The 23,138-nt window shown below is 45.2% G+C and overlaps 1 protein-coding gene across 1 annotated transcript in view; it reads left to right on the top strand.

Moving 5' to 3' along the window:
• CENPN (centromere protein N) overlaps nucleotides 1-23,138 on the top strand; it is a 334,623-nt gene that overhangs the window by 34,333 nt on the left and 277,152 nt on the right. Inside the window, exon 2 of the mRNA XM_086945091.1 lies at nucleotides 11,252-11,330. Coding sequence (XP_086801217.1) covers nucleotides 11,329-11,330 — 2 coding nt within the window. The 5' untranslated portion in view covers nucleotides 11,252-11,328. The remainder of the gene's footprint in view (nucleotides 1-11,251; nucleotides 11,331-23,138) is intronic.

Below are 23,138 nucleotides of genomic sequence, written 5' to 3'. Positions count from 1 at the left end.
GAGGCAATACTCCGCATTCACGCTGTATATCGCACGTGGATTCTTGAGGGAGTTGATACGCTACTTCTCTGGAAAACCACTTCAGGCTGCAGCAATCCCAGGAAACAGTGGTCGGACATCTCGCCAGCTCAAGTCGCCAAATGATGTAAATGACTTGCAGACCACAGGAACAGGTAAGCTTTGTATAAGCTTTATTGCAGCACAGATTAGTAGGTCAGCTCCCCGTCCAACCAGAGCTCCAACTGCCAACAAGGCGAAGGAGAGCTCCAGAACCCAGAACACAAGGAGAGATCTAGAGTGCTAGCCCAAGGAAGGAGCAAAGCACTGTACAACATCAATCTAAGCAGTTCCCATGGTGGAGCAGAGCAAGAGACAGCCACCAACAACCGGAACACTGCGCACGCGTGTCACAGAAGGTTATGGTGCATGCGACATCACAGACTACCAACACACTCCCAGCATTCCGACTAAACTAATCAAGGGCGTGGCAGAAGTTGTATCTCAATACCTCCTTTTCATCAAATACCTGATGCCACTTGTAGTAACAAAGTATTGGAAATAAAGAGGAATCCAAGAAATGAATTGTATAGGATTTATTCCTAAGCAAAGAAGAATAGATGCAGCTGGAAGGAGGGTTCATCCAAAGAATGAATCCCAACTCCAGATTCAGTACATACATTAGAACATTCATTTGTAAGAAAACATTCTACAATACATAGAGAGAATTCCATTTAAAGGAACATGCAATCACTACACATCCCCCTTCTTCAATAAAAAAAAACAAATAATAAAAAAAAACAATAAATACAAGAAATGTTAACACCTTAACTGCGTGTAAACATTTCTCCCCAGTGCTGCTCTGTCCATTAGAACTAGTGCTGAATGGACGTTCAATGGTCGTGCGCAGCACTGGGGAGGTAGCGCTGCTGACGACCATTGGCCGTCAGCAGCACTTAAGGGGTTAAACATCGAACCTTCAGTAAACACACCACTTGGAGACTCTAAAGAAACAGGAACCTGTGATCGAACCTTCAGTAAACACACCACCTGGAGACTCTAAAGAAACAGGAACCTGTGAACCATCCTGAGTTTCAGACAGGATCTTCACCCACAACACCATTTCCCTTTTCAAACTGAAAAAAAAACCATCCAACCACAAATAAACCCTTTCCAAGTCACTACAGAGATTCCCTTCTAAACCAGTCTTGCCTGCAAACGCAAACCGACTCATATAATGAATTGTGCCATCGTCCAATTGGACCGTACTCTTCATTCATAACCCTTACAACAGTTTTGGGTTCAGAAAACTTTGAGTATAACTTCCAAACTTTCCTTGCAGAGTTAACACGTACCCTATGTCCAACACTGCCATGTTTCCTATCAAAAGCATTTTAATTTCTATCTTGTGACTTCAAAAAAAACTGCTGAACTTGTCAGCATTCCAATTCATTGGCTACAAAATTCAAGATGTTGTACGTTTTGGTGTCCAAAAACGTCAGGACTAACTTCACTGAAAAAGGAGTCTAAAACTTCACAAATCTGTACACAGTGTAACCCCAAAGAAATAGGATTTTGTGTAGAACTATCAGAAACCGTGTTTGTATCCTGAACATCCCCCTTTTTGAAATGAGACAAAACTTCTAACCACACATACTCTTTTTACATTAGCAGAATCTTACTCTTACAAAAGAAGTTCCCTGCTAGAGCAACTCTATTCTATACACTCATTACAAAATAGAATTTCCCCTGGGGCAGTGCAAAACAGTAAATTCTTGTTCAATACCTGTACTATTTACGAAACTCTCCATCAAATCTGAACTAAAATCGACACCATTGTTCGTTAAACTAAAAGCCTCTTTAAAAAAAAAAAAACTTCTCTAAGAACTAATCACACACTACGTATCCAACTTAATCACAACCTTCACTTCAAGCCATTCTGAAAATAACAATGTACCTAAACACACCGTCCAGTTCATATGTCCATATAATGAGTACCATAATATCCATTGCAAAACTTTGCTACGGCAAACTAGTACAAATTAACGAGGATGACAGTGAATCAAGCATTTTCTGTGCTTTGTCCGAAGTTTCACACTAAACAATTATGAACATGTCTGTCTATGCGCAAACAATTTTAATACGTCTTTTGGTCCAAGAGATCCCTGGATGACCTTAAATTTCCCTGAATAACCCTATCTTAATAAATCTACAAAAAAAAACTGCACGCAACATATTACCCTCTTTATACTCCTCTTCCCACATAAGCTTTGACAGACAGAGGATCGTTTCTATTAAGCAGTGAGGGATGCCTACTGATGCCTGGAACAAACTGTAAATTATAAACGAACTTATAGACATCCTGGTTATTCTAACTGATGCTCTGGATAAATCTTCCATAGTTAGTATTTTAAGTAAAGGAATTTCCTGCGGAATGAGTGCACATGTCGTTCGTCTTAAGAAAGTTACAGTCTTTCCTGAAAGCTGACAATCGTTGCTTGGAACAAACAAGTCAAGTCAAGTCAGAGAATTTATATAGCGCACTACCTACCCAGAGGGTCTCAAGGCGCTTAGAAAGGAGAGGAGGATTACTTGTCAAATATCCACGTTTTAAGTTGCTTTCTGAATGCTAGGTGGTTCTGGGTGAGGCGAAGGTGAGCGGGGAGTGAGTTCCATGTTTTAGCAGCCAGGTATGAGAAGGATCTGCCTCCCATGGTGGTCTTGTTGATGCGAGGTACAGTGGCGAGGGCTTGGCTGGAAGAACGTAGTTGGCGGGAGGGGGTGTAGAAGGTCAGTCGTGAGTTGAGGCATTCTGGTCCGATGTCGTAGAGTGATTTGTGTGCGTGGGTTAGCAGTCGGAAAGTGATTCTCTTATTGACGGGTAGCCAGTGGAGGTCTTTCAGGTGACCAGAGATGTGTTCGTTGCGCGGGATGTCTAATATGATCCTGGCTGAGGCGTTTTGGATTCGTTGGAGTTTCTTCTGGAGTTTAGCGGTAGTACCTGCGTAGAGGGTGTTTCCGTAGTCCAGTCGGCTCGTGACTAGAGCATGGGTGACTGTTTTCCTTGTTTCGGTGGGGATCCAGCGAAATGTTTTTCTGAGCATGCGAAGAATGTTGAAGCAGGATGAGGATACGGCGCTGACTTGTCTGTTCATTGAGAGTGAAGAATCCAGGATGACGCCTAGGTTCCGTGCGTGGTCTGTCGGGATGGGTGCTTTTCCAAGGGCTTCCGGCCACCAAGAGTCGTCCCATGCAGAGGGGGATGTACCTAAGATGAGGACTTCTGTTTTGTCTGAGTTCAGTTTCAGACGGCTTTGTTTCATCCATTCGGCAACTTCTTTCATTCCTTCGTGTAGGTTAGTTTTGGCGGTGCTGGGGTCATTGGTGAGAGAAAGGATTAGTTGAGTGTCATCCGCGTAAGAGATGATGTTGAGGTTGTGTTGACGGGCGATGGCCGCGAGGGGGCTCATGTATACGTTGAAAAGGGTGGGGCTGAGTGAAGATCCTTGTGGTACGCCACAGGTGACTTCAGTGGCCTCGGACTTGAATGGTGGGAGGCGGACTCTCTGGGTTCTTCCGGTGAGGAACGAGGTGATCCATTCAAGTGCTTTTCCTTGTATTCCGATGTTTCTGAGGCGTTGTAAGAGGGTGCTGTGGCAGACCGTGTCGAAGGCTGCAGAGAGGTCGAGGAGGATGAGGGCGACTGTGTCTCCATTGTCCAGTAGAGTTCGAATGTCGTCTGTTGCTGCGATGAGGGCGGTCTCAGTGCTGTGTTTTGCTCGGAAGCCAGATTGTGAGGAGTCGAGGGATTTGTTGGCTTCGAGGAAAGCGGCGAGCTGGTTGTTGACAGCTTTCTCGATGACTTTGGCCGGGAATGGAAGGAGCGAAATGGGGCGGTAATTTTTGAGTTCGGTGGGGTCCGCTGTGGGTTTTTTCAGAAGGGCGGTGAGTTCAGCGTGTTTCCAGCTTTCCGGGAAGCTGGCAGGGTTGAAGGAGCAGTTGATGACGTCTCGGAGGTGCGGTGCTATGATGGAGTCTGCTTTGTTGAAGATGTGGTGAGGACATGGGTCTGTGGGGGATCCTGAGTGGATAGAGTTCATCAGACGGATGGTGTCCTCAGTGGAGATAGGCTTCCAGTCGTTGAGGATGTTCAGGGGGGGTGGGGGTCCTGAAGGGGGTTGGGAGGGTTGGTCTCCGGGTTGGTTGTCGAAGCTGTTGTGGATGTCTGCAATCTTGTTGTGGAAGAATGAGGCTAGGGAGTCGCAGAGGGCTTGAGAGGGGGTGATGTCGTTGGAGTTGGCCGAGGGGTTGGAAAATTCCTTGACGATGTTGAAAAGTTCCTTGCTGTTGTGGGCGTTGTTGTCAAGTCGATCTTTGAATGCTGTTTTCTTGGCCTTTCGGATTAGTTGGTGGTGAGTGCGGGAGGCGTTTTTGAAGGCGTCCTTGGTGCTAGTGGTTGGGTCTTTTTTCCAGGCCTTTTCAAGGGCGCGGCAGAGTTTCTTGGACTTCTTAAGATCATCGTTGAACCATGAGGCCTTCTTGCTGCCAGGTTTGCTTTGACGTTTTTTCAGTGGTGCTAAGGTGTCGGCGGTGTTGGATAACCATAGGGTGAGGTTGGCGGCGGCTTGGTTTGGGTTAGAGGAGTGGGCTGGGGTGTTTAGAAGGAGCGATGCGGAGATCTGGTCGGTGGTGATTTTGTTCCAGTTTCTTTGCAGAGTTGGTTGGGGGTGGTTGGTGGGTTTTGGCTTGTTGTAGGTGAAGTGAATGCAGCTGTGGTCAGTCCAGAGGAGATCCGTAGTGTGGCTGAAGGAGTCATGATTGCTGGAGGTGAAGATGGGGTCGAGTGTGTGACCTGCGATGTGGGTGGGTGAAGTGACTAGTTGTTTAAGTCCGAGGTTGGCGAGGTTGTCCAAGAGGGTGGTGGTGTTGCGGTCGTTGATCTTTTCAAGGTGAAAGTTGAGGTCTCCCAGAAGGATGTAGTCTTTGGAGGGGAGCGCGTGTGGAGTGATGAAGTCCGTGATGTCTTCACTGAATTTAGCGCGGGGTCCTGGTGGTCTGTAGAGGAGGGTGCCTCTGAGTGTGGTCTTGGGGTCGATGTGGATCTGGAAGTGAAGGTGTTCCGAGTTGGCGAGGTTGGCGTCAGAGCTGGTTGAGATGCGGATTGATTTCTTATGGACGATAGCGATTCCTCCTCCTGTGTGGCCGGTACGGTCCTTGCGTGTTATCTTATAGTCTTCAGGGATGGCAATGGTGATGTCTGGGGCGGAGGAAGCGTTCATCCATGTTTCAGTTAGGAAGGCGACGTCTGGAGAGATGGTGTCTAGTAGGTTCCATAGGTCAATGGCGTGTCTGTGGACCGAGCGGGTGTTGAGAAGGATGCATTGTAGGTGGTTGGGGTCGGGAATCTGTGGTGTGGTCGTAGCGGAGATGCAGTTGGTGCCGTTGAATTTGCAGGAGTAGCAGGAGAAAGGTCCATGAGTGTGTCCAGGAGCGGCTTGGACGCAGTTGGGGGCGCGACCGGGGTTAAGGGCTAGGAGGGTGGCGGCATCGTAGGTGATGCGGGAGGGCAGCGCAGCGCGAGGGGCAGGGGGTGTGGCGCTGGGCGCGGACGGGCGTAGACGGGCTTACCTTTGGCGCACCTTCGGCGCGGGTTGGGCGCGGTCGCTGCGCGCGGGAAGAACTGTCATATATGGATGGTGGGGGGGGGAGGGGCGAGGGCGTCTCAGCTGGGAGGCGGGGCGGGCTCGGGAAGCACAACAACACCAACAACAGGGACAAAATGGAGGGGGGAGCAGGTCAGGGCGCCGGGGGCTAACGCGCAGAAAGCAAACTACAGTGCAGGAATGCTACAGGCAAGCGAGGCAAATTCAAATGAAATATCGGCTAAAAAACAATGGCACAGTTCAATGCAAATGTTCGCAGCTTCTACAATACCGTGTCTCGTCAGAGAGACAAGGGAGCGAACCACTCAGGGCAGAGGCGAAGAGGGGTCACAGCGCTATGAGGTCTGAGGGCGCCGTAAATAGCTAGTGGGAGGGCGTCTCAGCTGGGAGGCGGGGCGGGCTCGGGAAGCACAACACCAACAACAGGGACAAAATGGAGGGGGGAGCAGGTCAGGGCGCCGGGGGCTAACGCGCAGAAAGCAAACTACAGTGCAGGAATGCTACAGGCAAGCGAGGCAAATTCAAATGAAATATCGGCTAAAAAACAATGGCACAGTTCAATGCAAATGACCGCAGCTTCTACAATACCGTGTCTCGTCAGAGAGACAAGGGAGCGAACCACTCAGGGCAGAGGCGAGAAGTTTGATTCTGAGAATGGACAAAACTTCCCTTAAAGCGGTATTCTGCTGAATCTTATTTGCCCATAATCAAAATATAGCTTTGGAAAACAACAACCTCAATAGAGTTCGATATCAACCTTTGAAACACTGGAGTGGCTGATGTCCAGTGACTTTTGGTCTTTCCACCCTAATACCGGTGGACTATTATTTGCAACATATAATTTACCCATGGCATGCTTTCCTTTAAAACGAAACCCGAGAGTTCTAAACCCTAGCATATCAATTTTTCCGCCTGTAAAACTTTCGGCAATAACATCATTGGATTGTAACCACCCTCCAATTTTGTCCACAAAATGACTTTTCCACATCTCTTGTGGCACTACAGTGAACGGTGAGCCCGAATCTGCTGCCAAATGTACTGTAATTCCACCCAAAGAAATATCACAAAAAGGATTAAATGATGAGTCACTAGAGGTATTTAAAACAACTATTTTCTTCTGTACTAAGTTTCCCTGAACAACATTATTGTCCAAATTTGATGAAGAAAAATCACCCACGTGTTGGACATACATCGCTTTTTTTTTTAACACTTTCTTGTTCTTCCTGTTGCACATTCGCGAAAAGTGTCCCACCAATCCGCACTCCCAGCACTTGGCAGATCTAGCAGGGAATTTTCCAAAGAAAACAGCATGTGAATAACTACCACATCCAAAACAAATTAAGTTGCTACACTCCTTTTTCTCAAAACCCTCAAATTTCCTTGTAACATGGAAATCAGTTTTCACTTTCTCAAACTTTTTGGTTTCACAATTTCTATACCCTGTTACCTCTTCTACCACCTTCTCCGGAGTTTCTTTTGGCATGCTGTTACCTTGTGATGACGTAGTTTTAGCACAACGATCAGACATTTCTGTCTTACTAACTAAGGCAATTATATCTTTAAGACATTTTTTACCCTCAAGCCATAATTTGTCCTGCAAGGATTTATTTTTGGTATACTTTACTATTAGGTCAAGGATTAGATCATTGTGTAATTGAGCAAATTCACATTTCCTCGCTAACCTTTTCAAAACTGAAATAAATTCCTCCACTAATTCAGCAATACCTACTGATGAAGAAAAAAAATCATGCAAATCTAAAAATGCATTTTCAAAAACATTCAAATCTCCTAGTGTTCTTTCATGTATATGCATTTTTTCAAGAATGCGCAAACCCTCTAGACCAAGTGAATATAACAGCATTCGTTTCTTCTTTTCAGTAGAGAATGTACCATTGACATCCTCTAAGTTTGCAATGTAACTTAAGAAACATGCATTCCAATCCACCCAGGAAATAACAGGTTGTCCAAAAACTGACAAAAATTCTCTAGGTGAATTGATTTGTAAATTCAATGGATTTTTGTAGATAAGGTAGCAAAGGCCCAAGGATTTCAAGGCTTTAGACAACACTTAGATAAGTGTGGTTAGTTGGTGGATGGAGACACACTCGAAGCTCTGGACCTCTTGGGCTTCAGTTTTGGGGAAACAGATTCGAGAAGTTGTGAGTGTGATCTCCACATAAGATTAGTTTGGTTTGTCAGGATTAATATCCGTTTCTTTCAGTTCGTAATATGAGGGACAGAGACAATTCTGTTTGCAGCAAGGTTTCTTTATTTTTATTCAAACGACAAGGACAGCCGACACGTGTTTCGCCCCCTCTTGGCGATTTGCGCCGGGGCTTTCTCAAGGCTAAATGGGTTAAGTCAAATCCAAGGTTCCTGTATCATGATTTGTACATTGTCCATATAAAAATATAGTTCTTCAATAAAAACATTTCTTGTCAGGCTAATGCCTCCGTTCCTAAGATCTTCCCGGCATGGCGATCCCTGCGTCAGGTCCTTCCGGAAGGATTGTCTCTGTCCCTCATATTACGAACTGAAAGAAACGGATATTAATCCTGACAAACCAAACTAATCTTATGTGGAGATCACACTCACAACTTCTCGAATCAATGGATTTTTGTATCTGGTTGCAAGTGTTCTTGATCCGCTCGCTGCCAGTGGCATAATTGAATGCATTAAAGAGAACAACACCTGAAACAAAATTGGTTAGTTATTGGTAATGACCCCCTTGTGAATGATGTGTTGGTGAAAAAGAAATACCTAACACAATAACTAGTGAGTTATTATAAACAACCACTTCATGAACAATGTCTTCGTGAACCAACAGCTGAATATTGAATGAATCACTCTGTAAATGACTTCAAGTACAAAAATACCAAAAACAACAGCTTGTTGGTTATTGTACTCGTTGAAAATTGAATGCAACCACTTCGTGAATGATGTCTTCAAGTAAAGGAATACAAAAGACAACAATGTACTTGTCGAATTATCAAAAACAACACTTCGTGAATGATGTCTTACAACATGTAAAATATTGTACCTGTAGAATATTGAATGCTACCACATCGTGAATTATATTACAACCACATCATGAATAATGGCAGTCTTTTAAGTAAAGCCTGTAAAATAAATTGGGTTAGTAAAAAGAAATCCTATATGAAGATATAGAAACTGCAAATCGTGAAATATCCACTTTGTGAAAAGATGTCCTCCAGTAATGTTCTAGACTTCCAGCTGCATTAAACTCTGGGTTAGTGAATTATGAAAGAATGTAACCTCCAAATCATGAAATAACCGCTTCATGAAAGATGTCCTTCAAAAATGTTTTAGACTTCCAGCTGCACTGATATCGAAGAATAGTAGAATTAGAAGGTACCGCTAAATTCCTCTTCGAAAACCTCTTGTTCCGAGATTTCTGCAAGTACCGCTAAATTCCTCTCTGAAAACTGCTTGTTCCGAGATTTCTGCAACGCGAGTGGTTGCCAAGGAAACCCGAAACAATATTTCCAAAATGGCCGTCACACATAGGCTGATGCGTGATGATGCTATCGCGCTGGGTGACGTGATGCGTGATGATGCTGGCGTGCGTGCTACAGTAGAGATGACGTGGTGTGGTCAAATGATTCCAAGAAGGAAGACGTTCGGTGCGAAGTCCCCTCGAGACCACGTTCCAATACAGGACGCTGTTGCCAAAGATCTGTTACGCAGAGGATTTAAAAAATATACAGTATGTAGAAACTTCACTGTACTTCACTCTTTCGAGTTAAAACAAAGGTACGAAAATCGGAATACACACCGGATAATCTTCTTTCTCATGCCTTTTGCGGGGAAAGTGCTCAGTACGAATCGCGCTAAATTTAGTGCAATGATACTCCTCGAGTGGGAGAAAAGCGGGAACACACGAAATAAGGAAAACGTACAAACGGAATAAAATCCTTTTAGAGTACTTACAGGCAGAGAAGACATTTCCAGGTGGAAACGCGATAAGTAGTCGAGATTTAACAAAAGGCAGTCACTTTTATCGTTTGTATTTGGGTTCTTCTTTTTCTTTAAAAACCATCCATGTCGCCAAAATTGTAGTAACAAAGTATTGGAAATAAAGAGGAATCCAAGAAATGAATTGTATAGGATTTATTCCTAAGCAAAGAAGAATAGATGCAGCTGGAAGGAGGGTTCATCCAAAGAATGAATCCCAACTCCAGATTCAGTACATACATTAGAACATTCATTTGTAAGAAAACATTCTACAATACATAGAGAGAATTCCATTTAAAGGAACATGCAATCACTACACCACTCTGAAGGCAAATATCAGTACCTACATTTGGTCCCGCTCAACTGCACACAGATCCACGCAAAAGACATGGCTTGTAAGGAGCTGCTAAAGAGCTTGTGCATAAAAATGGTTCATTTTCAGGACTGCTGCAACCCCTCCAATGCTGCATTCCTGGGGCGATTCAGATGTTCTATACAAAAACCTGGTTAAAGATCAAGGTGGGGGACGTGCATCTTTATTCAAAAAGGTCACCTCCCTTGGATTAAAACAGGGATCCCTTTGCTTATTACCGGCCTTGTCGCCTATTACCTATTGCATGCCGGGATTTAAAACCCATACTTTCGGTGTTTAAAAACCTGCACAAAGACCCACAATGCAAGTTACTGTTATAGAAGCTATGACTGGTGGATTGTTTCACACAGGACTTTGGGCTATTTGGCACCTAGTGGAGATTTTCACCTTTGTTCAAAAGCAGGCTCAGAAATGCAATGTGTGTGTGCCTTGCTGCTTTCTACAGGTTCAGTGCTACATTGATCTTTTCTGCCATTGGAGGAGTAGCATGTGTGGTCTCATCTCCTGGCTGCCATGGCCCCTCAGTACAGTTCCTATCATAGTTATTATTGAATAAAGGGAAGCTTCTGATGTTTGGAGAGTCACAGAACTAAGATTGGAGGTTTGCAATGAATCTGTCCGCATGAGTGGTTAACTTCTTTTAGTTCTCCAGTTAATGTTTAGGAAGAATTTCGTGAAAAAACGCCTGCTTTCTTTCAGCAAAAGTAGCCTATTCGGGTTGGCATGATTAGCAGGGACTAGTGTAATTTCTCAAGTTCATATCTTTGTATAGACATTTCAAGTGATAACCCTTCAGGGTGCTAAAATGACTGACATTAGTGATGGTTTTTCTGTCTTCAATTTAAATCCGCAGGAGGATATCCGTTAGTTCCATGCTGTGTGTGCACACGGTCAGATCGATTCCATGCTTGGTTTATTTTCTTTTTACTTGCTGCTATTGGGGTTTAAGCAACAGTGTCTCTGTTTCAATCTTTTAGTAATTGATCTGTTTGTATCTGCTGGGAATGATTCGAAAGAAGGGAAAATCGGGTGTTGTGTATTACGTTCAATGTCAGGAAGGTTGTGAAGGGACAGTGTTAGCCTTGCACAGTAGGTTAAAAAGTGTGTCCTGTGTAATCCTATTCTACATTTGCCTGTCCCACTTTCCAGATGCAAAATATTACATTCCTTGTGAACAGCAGAAGGCAAATATATTAACCGTTTAAATGTATGTTTATCAACAAAAATATTTTTTGTTACCTAGGGTGCAACAGAGGAAGTCATATTGAATGAAGCCTTCCTGACGCACACAACGCAGCAAGAAATCCGACCTTCACCCCAATGTAAGTCTTGCTGTGGCTTCTTGCCTCCTATGTTTGGAAGTCCCCTTTAATGTACATTGCTGTTTGGTATTCTGACTCTTGCTGATGGAAACCTCGAGTGACAAAGCAGCTTGGTAGACTTCCTGGAAGCCACGTACCCAATCTCACTTCTTTGGCCTTTGAAGTGAATCCACATGCTGGAGAAAGGATTTGCTCCCAAGAATAACATTTAAAGTGTGTTCCTGTAATGTAAGCCTACATCCGAAACTTTCCCGTTTATCCAGTAACATTTTAGATTAAGAAACATGTTAGTCTTCATTGGGGTTGAAGTTCTATTTGCAGGCATCAAAATTCACGCTATAAACATTTCGTGTAAGTTGTTCCAATGTTTCGTCTTCATCATTTCTCAGTCCTAATTATTCAACCATGTAGAACGTGGAATACACTAGTGCCTGTAATTGATGTCCAAGGAGGGAGCTCAAGATTTGGATGCAATTACTGAGGTCCTGGTGCTAATTGCTGCATTATCGTTTCACATGTTTCTGCAGTGACTCGTTTCCACGTGAGGCTACTGTGTCTGCTGCCTCATCATGGTCAAAAATCCTTCTGCGATCCATGTCTATTTGAGGGCCATATGCTTCTTAACACATTTTTTGAAGCTCCTTTCATCAGTGATCACTGAAGCCCCAAGTACCTGCCATTGCCTCATCATGCAGCACCACATTTTTCGATAACCTAATGTTTGTGATTCCATAGTGCCGCACCTCGTCCGTAGCAAGACCCTTCCCTCCTGTTGAATCACCACTCATTCGTCACCTTTGCTCTCTCCATATTCTTCCAAACTGAGCTTGATGCGCCTTTGTGCATTTAGTTGGCCTAGGTTTGTAAGACCCCTGCTAGTAGTGCGGTCCTGATGCATGGCACAAAATAAACTGCACAAGACGGAATCATGTGTCAAACTATGCTGATGAGAGCACTCAGTAAGACGGTCTGGGCTTGGCTGTAGTTTCATAACTATTCCTGTTACTGAAACTGATTATAGCACTCCGGCTCACCTCTGGTAAGTGTAGTGAAGTTACTGACTAACAAGATGCACGTTAAGCTTAACAATTGTGCCACAAAACATATTAAAGGTGCTGCACATATCTATATGCAAATAGTCTTCATTTTTTCCGTACTGAACTTGAACTTGGCTGTCGTGTGTGTGTGTACCTATATATAGCATATATATCATGTATTTAATAATTAACTACTGGCGGTCGCCAGTAAGTATTTATAGTTGGAACCAAAGTTTCCTTAGGAAAAGTGTTTTTTGTTTTGCCAATAACTTTGGCGCTGCTTGACGAATCTTCAAGAAATGTTCAAAAGCGTCCCATTTTTGGTTCAGCTGCTGTGTTGAAAGTTTCGGGGTGATCTGTCAAGCGGGGGGGCCGAGAAAAAGTGGGGACCCAAAACGCATTTTTCCCGTGTTATGTCTGAGGATTTTTTAACACAACTACAGCCGAACCACTGAATGGAAGTACACCAAATTTGGCAGAAAGGTAGATGTTGGTCCAAAAAGCGTGCTTTTTGTGATTTAGTGTAAATCCGTTTAGTAGTTTTTGAGATATACAGGTTTAAAAAATGTTGATATCTGGGGACGAGAGCTGTGGACTTGCAGATCCTACTTACATTTGACTGGCTGCCAACACCTCAACCAGGAAGTGTTGGCTGCCATCTTTGGAAATGGATTAGAGCAGAGTCCAACAAAAAAAATAAAGAAAAGGGGGCAAGGTAGGAATACCCTGAACAAGCCCCCCCCAGCCCCCGCCCCACCCCCTACTTTCCCCACACATCAGTTTAAACGTATTTGTTTTTTCGGTCTCGCCTAGGAAGCGTTTCCGCTGTCTCTTTGCAACATGCTGTATTCAGGATATGTGCATGTATGACATTGTTCTGCATTCTGTCCATCAACTGTTGTTTTTGCAGTATTCAGGATGTGGGCATAAAGCGCCGCCTACTTTCCGCCCATCTTTTTCATTGGCTCCAGTCCCTGTCCTTTGTAAATGGTGGCTTTTCATTGGTCATTAGACTTAGTAGTACCACCTTAGTACCGCCTTCAATCTTCTTGTAACCTCCCATGAGGACACCCCCTGTTAAATGTGTTGGTATGCCGTAGGTTTTAATAACGGCCTCAAGGCACTATTTTCATAACGACCTTCAGACAGGACACTCACTCAGTCCTAAAATAGGTTAGCAGTGGCTACTTTACTCGCTAGCACATCTCACATTTATATTAGACTTGTACATTTCCTTTCATCAGCTCCACATAGAATACAACCTAATCTGGAATTAATATAATAAATATTTTGTCACATTTCAAAGCTACTAGTTGTATATATGGAGAAAGCTATTTGAATGTACTTGAGATACTGTATTAGATGGAATGCATTATGGGTATGGTGGATTTACCATTTCTTCGTCAGGATGCAGTTCCGTATGTGACCAAAAGTTTATGATGCTCACTAGAGACCTCTAGGAGCAGCTTGCGATACTGCACATAGACAAGGAGTGCTGGCACCTTGCTCATTTGGCAAGGAGCAGCTTGCGGTACTGCAACTAGACGAGCAGTGCTGGTGCTTTGCTCACTAGGGACCTCTAGGAGCAGCTTGCGTTGCTGCATTTAAATTTCCCTTCATCAGCTCCTCATAGAGTACAACCTAATCTGGAATTAATATAATAATTCTTTTTTCACATTTCAAAGCTGCTAATTGTATATATGAACATAGCTATTTGAATGTCCTCGTGGTACCTTCTTGTATACAATGCATTATGGGTAGGGTCGATTTACCATATCTTCTGCAGGGTGCCATACCATATATGACCAAAAGTTTAAGGTGCTCACTAGGGACCTCTAGGAGCAACTTGCAGTATGAAACCTAGACGAGCAGGGCTGGTCTGGTGCCTTGCTCACTAGGGACCTCAAGGAGCAGCTTCCTGTACTGCACCTAGACATGCAGTGCTGGTGCCTTGCTTACTAGGGACCTCTAGGAGCAGCTTACAGAACTGCACTCAGACATGCAATGCTGGTTCCTTGCTCACTACGCAAGCATTTGCAATGCAGTAGGTCTTACATTACTGAAAGTATGGGCTATTGGCGTTGTATTATTATTTGCAACGCCAATACATCAAACTATTAGTAATGTGAGACCTATTGCATTGCAAATGCTTGTTTTATGAAGACCCCGGGTGGCCCAAATCCCAGTTGCAGTGTGGCAGGGACCATGTGCACCACGGTCTCAATCACATCAAATACCAGGCAAAAAGTGAGGCCTAACACTGGCAAATAAGGCACTTTCTCACAGTCACCTTAAAACTTACTTAGATAATTTCAAGTTCTTCGCTTTTCTAGGTCAGTGAATCTTTGCCACCATTTTAGAATAGAGCTTTACCAAACAATGACATTAAAATTGTATTTAACGTTCAGTCAATCGAGAGGTTTGGTAAAGTTTAATTTCTTTTTTTAGTAGATTAGTCTGTGTTTTTGCTCTTTTTATTTACATTGGTGGCAAATTGATTACAGAAATAATAAGAAATAAAATTGGTTAGAACAAGCATAGAGAAATAAATACAGCTTGTTCCATTTAGGATCTGGTCCCTATTCTAAACTAAAGGACCTATCCTATCAAAAACTCAGAGTGCCTTCTTGAAAATAGCAAGTGGATTTTGGAGCAAAGTCTGATAACTAAAGGAAAGATCGAACTCCCATAACTGGTAATTCTGGAGACTCTGAGTTCTCCAGAAAATTGATGTAGCAACAATCTTTGCTGATGAGAAGGAGAAAATCACAGCTGTAGCTATGATCTGTATGAAACAGTTTCTTCACAAAGCATAATGAAAACGAAAAAATAACCGTAAGCATTAGCCTATGGCGAATCAATCTAGCACAGCAAAGTGCTAGGGGGCGTGGCAGGGTAGGGATTAATTGAATGCCTCGAGATAGTCTCTCTAGCTAGGAATGCATACCATATAGAAAACAGCTAAACATGTTGCAAAAACAGAAGAACGTTTCAGTGTTCAATTGTGAGAGGTCTTCTGATGGTCCATCGCCTTCATCCTCGATTGGCACTGTAAACGTTCATGTCAGCATGAACTCCGAGATGGCTACAACGTATTACAAAAAGAAGCATCTATGAAGGTTTTCATGAGAACCTTCTGCAAGCCTTTTCTTTATAACTGTCTGGTCTCCTATTGTATAATAATAAGCTACACTATGAAATGAAACATTTAAATTGTGGTATGTCCTGGTTAGATCACAAAAAGTAAGCTGCAGCGTGCAAGTTCTTTTCATTAATACACTTGTTCATTATGTGGCAAAGAAAAGGATCTAAAAACAGTACAGTTATGGTGTGAGTAAAGAAAGAATACATTTTTTCAGGAAACGGCCCATTTCACAAAAAGTCTAGCCCTAGAGTTCGATTATTACAATAAGTCACTATTTTAGTAAAAAGCATTTATTTTCTTTAATGGGTAGAGTAAAATAAATGAATAATCCAGCCTATTAAGTGGAGAACGATAGAAATGAAAGCTTTCTGCAGAGTGTAAACAAAATGTTTGCACGTTCAATAAAGTCACATTTTCTAATGTTTAACCTATGCATTTTTTATGTTAATATTTAGTGAATTTCTATATTGTGTGGGGAAATTTTCGTTTAATTTTTCAGCTTTCTCAAACACACAATAAAAAGTAACTTATCAATTTTTAAACATTTAATCACTTACTTATTGTAAATAGTGAATACATTGGTCATACCCGCAATGCAGCAAAACCCAAATTAAGGATGGGGGACTACTTTGAGAGGCTACATACTCTAATGAAATCTCTATCTCTGACAATGTTTTTTATGCAGTACATTGAAGAGAGTGCTCTGTGTAGCTATTAATGCAAAGATCTTGGAGAATTGTCATAATTTTTAGGTCTCGGTAATATCCGGTCTGCCGAAGGCAGACCGGATGTCCGAGAATTAATGTCAGTAAGAGGGATGCTTTATCCCTCCCTCTTTTTGGCTCTCCCTCCATTGGCTGGCTTCCTAAACGGAGGCCAGTCATTGGAGGAGAGAGCCGTCTCTCCGAATAGGCTCTGTCTTTTTCGGATTTGGGGGCGTCATTTTTGCTGTTCTTTAGCTCGTGACGTAGCCCGTCACTCAGGACAGCAAAACCACGCCCCCAAATCCGAAAAATATCGGAAGCTTATGGGCGCCATTTTTCTGCACAGTAAGATGAGGTAGGTCGCCTGCTCCCGCTGTTCGTAGCTCCCGCCCCCTCCCGCTGTTCGTAGCTCCCGCCCCCTCCCGCTGTTCGTGGCTCCCGCTGTGGTAGGTCGCCTGCTCCCGCTGTTTGTAGCTCCCGCCCCCTCCCGCTGTTGTGGCTCCCGCTGTCCCCCCTCTCGCTGTTCTTGCGATACGAAACCTCTCCCGCTGTCCCCCCTCCCGCCCCCTCCCTGTTGTGGCTCCCCCTGTCCCCCCTCTCGCTGTTCTTGCGACACGAAACCTCTCCCGCTGTCCCCCCTCCCGCTGTTCGTGGCTCCCTGTCGGCCGTGCTCCAGCCCTAGGAGTCACACTCCATCCCCAGGCTCGCCTGTGTGCTCCAGCCCTAGGAGTCACGCTTCACCCCCGGATCCGATGTGCGCCACCATGATGCCCTCTAACAGACGCAGTCCAGCTCCATGCCCGACTGCCTGCACCAACATGTCACCAATGCATTTTACGGAAAGGGGGTATCACACTGGCCCTACTCGCAGACACTCCGAGGGACCTTGCCGCCAGTCCCAAAGATGTTCTACACCACGCTCAGGATCGCACCATTCTCAACTCTCATCGCATCACTCGGCATCCCCCTGTGCGGCGGCCCCCCTGCACTAACCCACCACTCACGCTCACTAACCCGCCAGTCACATGCACCTCAGAGCCCGTGCTCACTAACCCGCCAGTCACATTCACCTCAGAGCCCGTGCTCACGAACCCGCCAGTCACATGCACTTCGGAGCCCATGTTCACTAACACGCCACATGCACCTCAGAGCCCGTGCTCACTAACCCGCCAGTCACATTCACCTCAGAGCCCGTGCTCACTAACCCGCCAGTCACATTCACCTCAGAGCCCGTGCTCACTAACCCGCCAGTCACATGCACCTCCGAGCCCGTGCTCACTAACACGCCACATGCACCTCCGAGCCCGTGCTCACTAACCCGCCAGTCACATGCACCTCCGAGCCCGTGCTCACTAACCCGCCAGTCACATGCACCTCAGAGCCCGTGCTCACTAACTCGCCAGTCGCATGCACCTCAGAGCCCGTGCTCACTAACCCGCCAGTCACATTCACCTCAGAGCCCGTGCTCACTAACCCGCCAGTCACATTCACCTCAGAGCCCGTGCTCACTAACCCGCCAGTCACATGCACCTCCGAGCCCGTGCTCACTAACACGCCACATGCACCTCTGAGCCCGTGCTCACTAACCCGCCAGTCACATGCACCTCCGAGCCCGTGCTCACTAACTCGCCAGTCGCATGCACCTCAGAGCCCGTGCTCACTAACCCGCCAGTCACATGCACCTCAGAGCACGTGCGCACGCTCACCATCACACTCAAGGTCCCCACGTCCCATATGTCACCGACCTAACCCGCTTTATTGCGACGCTGACTGGATCCCCAACCCGACCTTCAACTGGGACAACGATCAATTACTAATGAACGAAGATGGCTTTGTTACTCTTACGGGCCGCAGGCATTCGATTCCTCATACCACGACTCACGCTTACCAATCTGCCAGCCACAATCACCTCACACCCCACCACCACCAACCCCACTAAGTGGCTTCCTTATGGATTGGTATATGCCCCCCAGTACTGACTATGGCCCCGGGATAAACTACCCCCAAACTTCTCGATTCAAGAACAGTCAGTGAACAATAGTGGCGTCGTGTCCCCCGTGGTATGCACTTGCCCACACCGGCACTCACACGGGGGGAGTTATTCACACTCACCGGGGGAGGGGGGTTATTCACACTCACGAGGGGAGAGTTATTCATACGGTAGTGAAGGGTCGGAATCGGTGCACGATAGTGGCTTCGAGTCTCCGCCGGTATGCACTTGCCCACGCCGGCACTCGCACTCACCCGGGGGGAGTTATTCACACAGTAGTGAAGGGCACTTCCGCTTCCCGAGCATCCAGGCATCAATAGATGACAGTGTCTTCATTGATCCTGCGGATCAGCAGGCATCCTCAACCCCCCACTCACGCTCACCATCACACGCAAGGTCCCCACGTCCCCACCCGAGACAAAGTCCCCAACCTGGGGGGCGTTCTTCATATACAGACAGTATTGACGGGGTCGGCCAGGATTGCCGGAATCAATGGGCGAAATTGACTGCGTCAGGCAGTTCAGATTCAGCGACTCCTGAATCGAATATGCAAAGGAAGGTGACAGGCGAGTGATGACACCTCGAGTGCCGAGTCTAGGCATGGACTTCATGGTATGACGTCACACAGAAACCCAACATCCCATTACCTGAAGGCGGCCGGCTTGACTTCCATGGCTGTACAAGTGGCTCGTGATTGCAACACATCAAACCAAGTCGAGGCCGCCATTGTTTTGTTCCTTTGATGCTTTCGTTAAAATAGTGGCTTCTGTTAAAAAAAAATGGTCTTGCGTTTCTTTTCGAAAATGGACAAGTTAATCATGAGGCTTGGAATAACGAGAGTAATGCAAGTGTGTTATAAATCACAGCAGTGGTCTTCCGCTACTGGCTTTCCGAATATGGTATTTGGAGCATTTACTACTGTGACATGTGGCGTGCTCTAGGCGCGCTGGGGGTTGGGCTTTAGAATGACTTGACTCATTCATGTGCCAAATTCATCTGGGGATGCGTCTTCAGCTGTGGGCGCTGGAGCTCTGACTGGCTTAAAGCAGAGAAGTATGCACGTGTCAAAACTCATGGAGGGAGCTCACCTTTGGAGTCACTCATCCGGCAGCTTGTTTTCATTGACACTGCCTGGTAAATAGGTGAATGTTCGCATGACAGCCACGCCTCGGAAAAAGGTTTTTCTTGTTCAGAGGCATTCTAATACTTGCTTTTTTTTTGGGACCTATTCGGCCTCACAAAGAAGCCTGTAGTACTGGAATGTTTTTTTTTTATTATCAGTGTGCACTATGACTATTTCGCCATTTATTGCTTATTTCAACCTCACCATCCCCTTTTTGTTAGGTCTCGGTAATATCCGGAGCACATAAAGTGAGCAGAGACATAATTCTGAGCAGGCGTAGCAAGACGTCTGTGTGAAATTGACTAAATAAGCATTAGTCACAGATACCAAATTGAGTGGAGCACGTTACCAGCACTGCCGGAGAAGAAACTGCGTTCGTCGCTGCCAATGGCCCAGGCTTTTTATTTACAAATTAAGCACTGGGGTGGAGCAACTAGAATAATTGGGTGTAGCCACTGGTGGAAGTGGGTGGAGCTGAGAGAAGTTGGTGTGGCCTCCTAAAAATATTGAGCACCTGCACTTCATATTTTACAAATTAAGCAATGGTCTCTGGTCTGCCTGAACTGCTTTTCTTTTGCTTCTGCAATGGCTGCTGCCCTCCCTCCCTGTGTCTCTGATATCCTTCAGCGCAGCCGCTGCCTGTCTTACCCTCTGTGTCCTGCAGGGGTCTTTCCCCGCTCTTGCGTTGCCTTTGCGCATCCCGCTTTCTTACGAGGAGGAATAAGGAGTCGTTTGCCCCACTCTCTCTTTACCCATGACAGTCATGCTCCCCGTGACAGCCCTCCTTTGGCGACTTGCCAACTCTGCGTACAACATGAGCCCTCATGTTAAAACTGCATAGAGATTTTAAAATATCCTTTCCGTCTATGAACCGTTACTCTATGCTAGCTTTTTTAGCAAGCAGTGCGGTGCATTTTGGGACGTGTAGTTCCGCCACCCTTACTCTCCCTCCTCCTTCCAGATGAGATAGGGGACCCCCACACGCCCCCAAATCCACGGGAAATTGCCCACGCTCGTCTGCACCTCCTTCACCTTTCGTAAGGGACCACTGGAGACACTCACGTTAGGTTCCTTACCAAGTGCCTGCCCACCACTCTGGACCCATTTGACGTGCAGCCACCACCTGGGCCAGACCGACTCACCTAGGCTTGCAAATTCGACCCTGCTGCACTCAACCCCAGAGCCAACATACCTTTCCTTGCCTTCATGCCACACCTTCTCTTTCCCCCACACCACTCTCTTCCCCCACACCACTCTCTTCCCCCACACCACTCTCTTCCCCCACACCACTCTCTTCCCCCACACCTCCTACTACATCACTCTCTCTCCCTAACTCTCTCACTAACACTCTCACTACCTCTCTATCTCTCACTACCTCTCTATCTCTCACTACCTCACTATCTCTCACTATACTACACTCTCTCACTAACTCTAACTCACTACTCAACTCTCTCTTTCTCACAGCAACACAATATCACTACAACAGTAGCTATCTCTCACTCTAACACACTACTCAAAATTCACTCTCTCCCTATCTCACTACCTCTCTATCACTACATCACTCTATCTATTTCGATCTCACTCTCACTACCTCACTATATCACCACACACTCTCAAAAAATAACTACATCACTCTCTCACTACCTCACAACTTCAGTCTCTCTTTCTAAATCACTACCTCACTCTCAAATACACTAAGTCACTTACACTCTCTCTTTCACTACCTCACTATCTCACTACATCACTCTGTTTCTATCTTAATACCTCACATCACTAGCACTCACTACTTCACTCTCTCTTTCAATACATCAATCTTTCTCTATCTCACTACCTCACAACATTACTCTCCATCACTACCTCACTCTCTATCTACCTCACTCTCTTACTACATCACTCACTCTATTTCAATACCTCTCTATCTCGCTACCTCACTCTCTTTCTGCTAATGCAATATGTCTAATGCAATATATCACACATATGCAAACACTTAAGCTATTGACAATAGAAATTACAATAACATTTACTTAGGGATAAAAAATACAAATAAAAAAATAAGCAATGCCAATAGCTCTACCTATAATATTGCCAAGACCATTGCATTGTAAATGCTTGTTAAGTAATTATGATCACGTCTTCGAATGTGAAAAGGACATTTGGAAGTAATTTATTTTATCACAGGCATCTTTTTTCATATAACGAGTTTGTAAACTTCAGAAATAACTCCGCCTTGCTTAAAATCAGCTGGGAGATAAGATTGATGGGTATTGAATTTTGAATATCCAAAACACAATTTTCAGTTTTTACATCTATTTGACGTATTTCTTTTGCAAATGGTTATGTTCAAATTATCAGGTAGACATGAGAGATGGCCTCAGTATTCGTGAATGTTTTCACAGGCATACTTTAACTGTAAGCGCCTTGTGCTTTCATAAATAATTTTACAAATATGCATTCTTTATTCAGTCAGTGAAAAGCGTGTTTATTGGACAGACAAACCGGTAAAGCCCACCAATGGCACAAAGAAGATGAATGGTATATAAATAATTTGCTATATAATAACAGGGGTGTGTGGCCCAATCATCACCAATGCAAGTGCTACGGGTTACCAAGGGACCATGACTCTAAAGCTTCACAATTGCTCCATCTTCTTTTCACAGGTACGGGAGATGAGAAATGTTTACTGATAACTGCTAAAATGTCATCCTGTATCATGGGAGGTTAAGCAAGAGGTCTTAACTGCACATTGTAGTTCTTTAGGTCGAGCCTGGGCAGCGCCTGTGCTGCTCTGCGAGGCATGCTGTATTGGAGTATGTATTTGAAGCCTCTCCCTCTCTCCACCCACATTTATCATTGGCTTGTGTCATTGTCCTTTGTAAATACTGGTTTCTGATTCGTTAATAGGCTTGTTAGTCCCACCTTGTCTTCATTTGTAACCTCCCATGAGGACGTTCTCTTTTACTTCGGTTGTTACACGGTAAGTCTTATTTTAATCTGTAAGCACTACTTTCTTTATTGAGTTTTTCCCACTGCAGGCCCTACATGCTTTCCTGCAACATTCAGCTAGCCATCACCAAAAATGCATGTTCGAGGCATGTGGGCTGCTGAATTCATATCTGTGCATAGATCGCCACCTAGTGTTGGGTCCGGATGATTGCACATTGTTGTCCTGGAAGAGTCTTCGAAGTATCACGAGATAGGTGGCTCCTCCCCTGGACTACAGTGCGCATGGGCATCGCCTCCATCCCCAGATTGTTTTTTTCCGCCATTGGGTTTGGATGTGTATCGGTTCCCTCTGTCGGAACCGATAGTTGTTCAACTTCTACTCGAGACCAAAAGGTCTTTAGGCTGGGCGTCGGTATAGTTGCGTTCGGGTTTCTTTCTGACTCTCAGCCCCGATCTCTTGCTGCCCTTCCACGTGCTTTCGGCGCGGACGGGCCTACACTACACTCTTGCTATGGAGCGGACTCCGTTTAAGAAGTGCCCGGTGTGTAACTCTAAATACTCACACCTCGATGTGCACCCGGTGTGCAATACCTGCTTGTCACCGGATCACCGCGAAGACGCCTGCATGGCGTGCTCGAAGTTCCGGAGCAAGAAGACTTTAAAGATTCGTCGAGCCCATAGGCTCCAGGCTAAGTTATCAGCTGCGGCGCCCCCACCAGATGACATTTTTCAAGAATCTGTCGAGGACGAAGACGACGTGCAAGGTTCGGACTCTAATCCCGCATCCGAAGGGGAGACCTACGACGCGGGTGAGGAGAACTTTGCCGAAGTCACCGACGAGGTAGGGGACGACGATCAGACTTTTA

Source organism: Lissotriton vulgaris, chromosome 12, assembly GCF_964263255.1.
Source record: "Lissotriton vulgaris chromosome 12, aLisVul1.2, whole genome shotgun sequence".
NCBI lineage: Eukaryota > Metazoa > Chordata > Amphibia > Caudata > Salamandridae > Lissotriton > Lissotriton vulgaris.
Note: the sequence above shows the minus strand (reverse complement) of the source record. Positions and strands in the feature narration are given on the sequence as shown.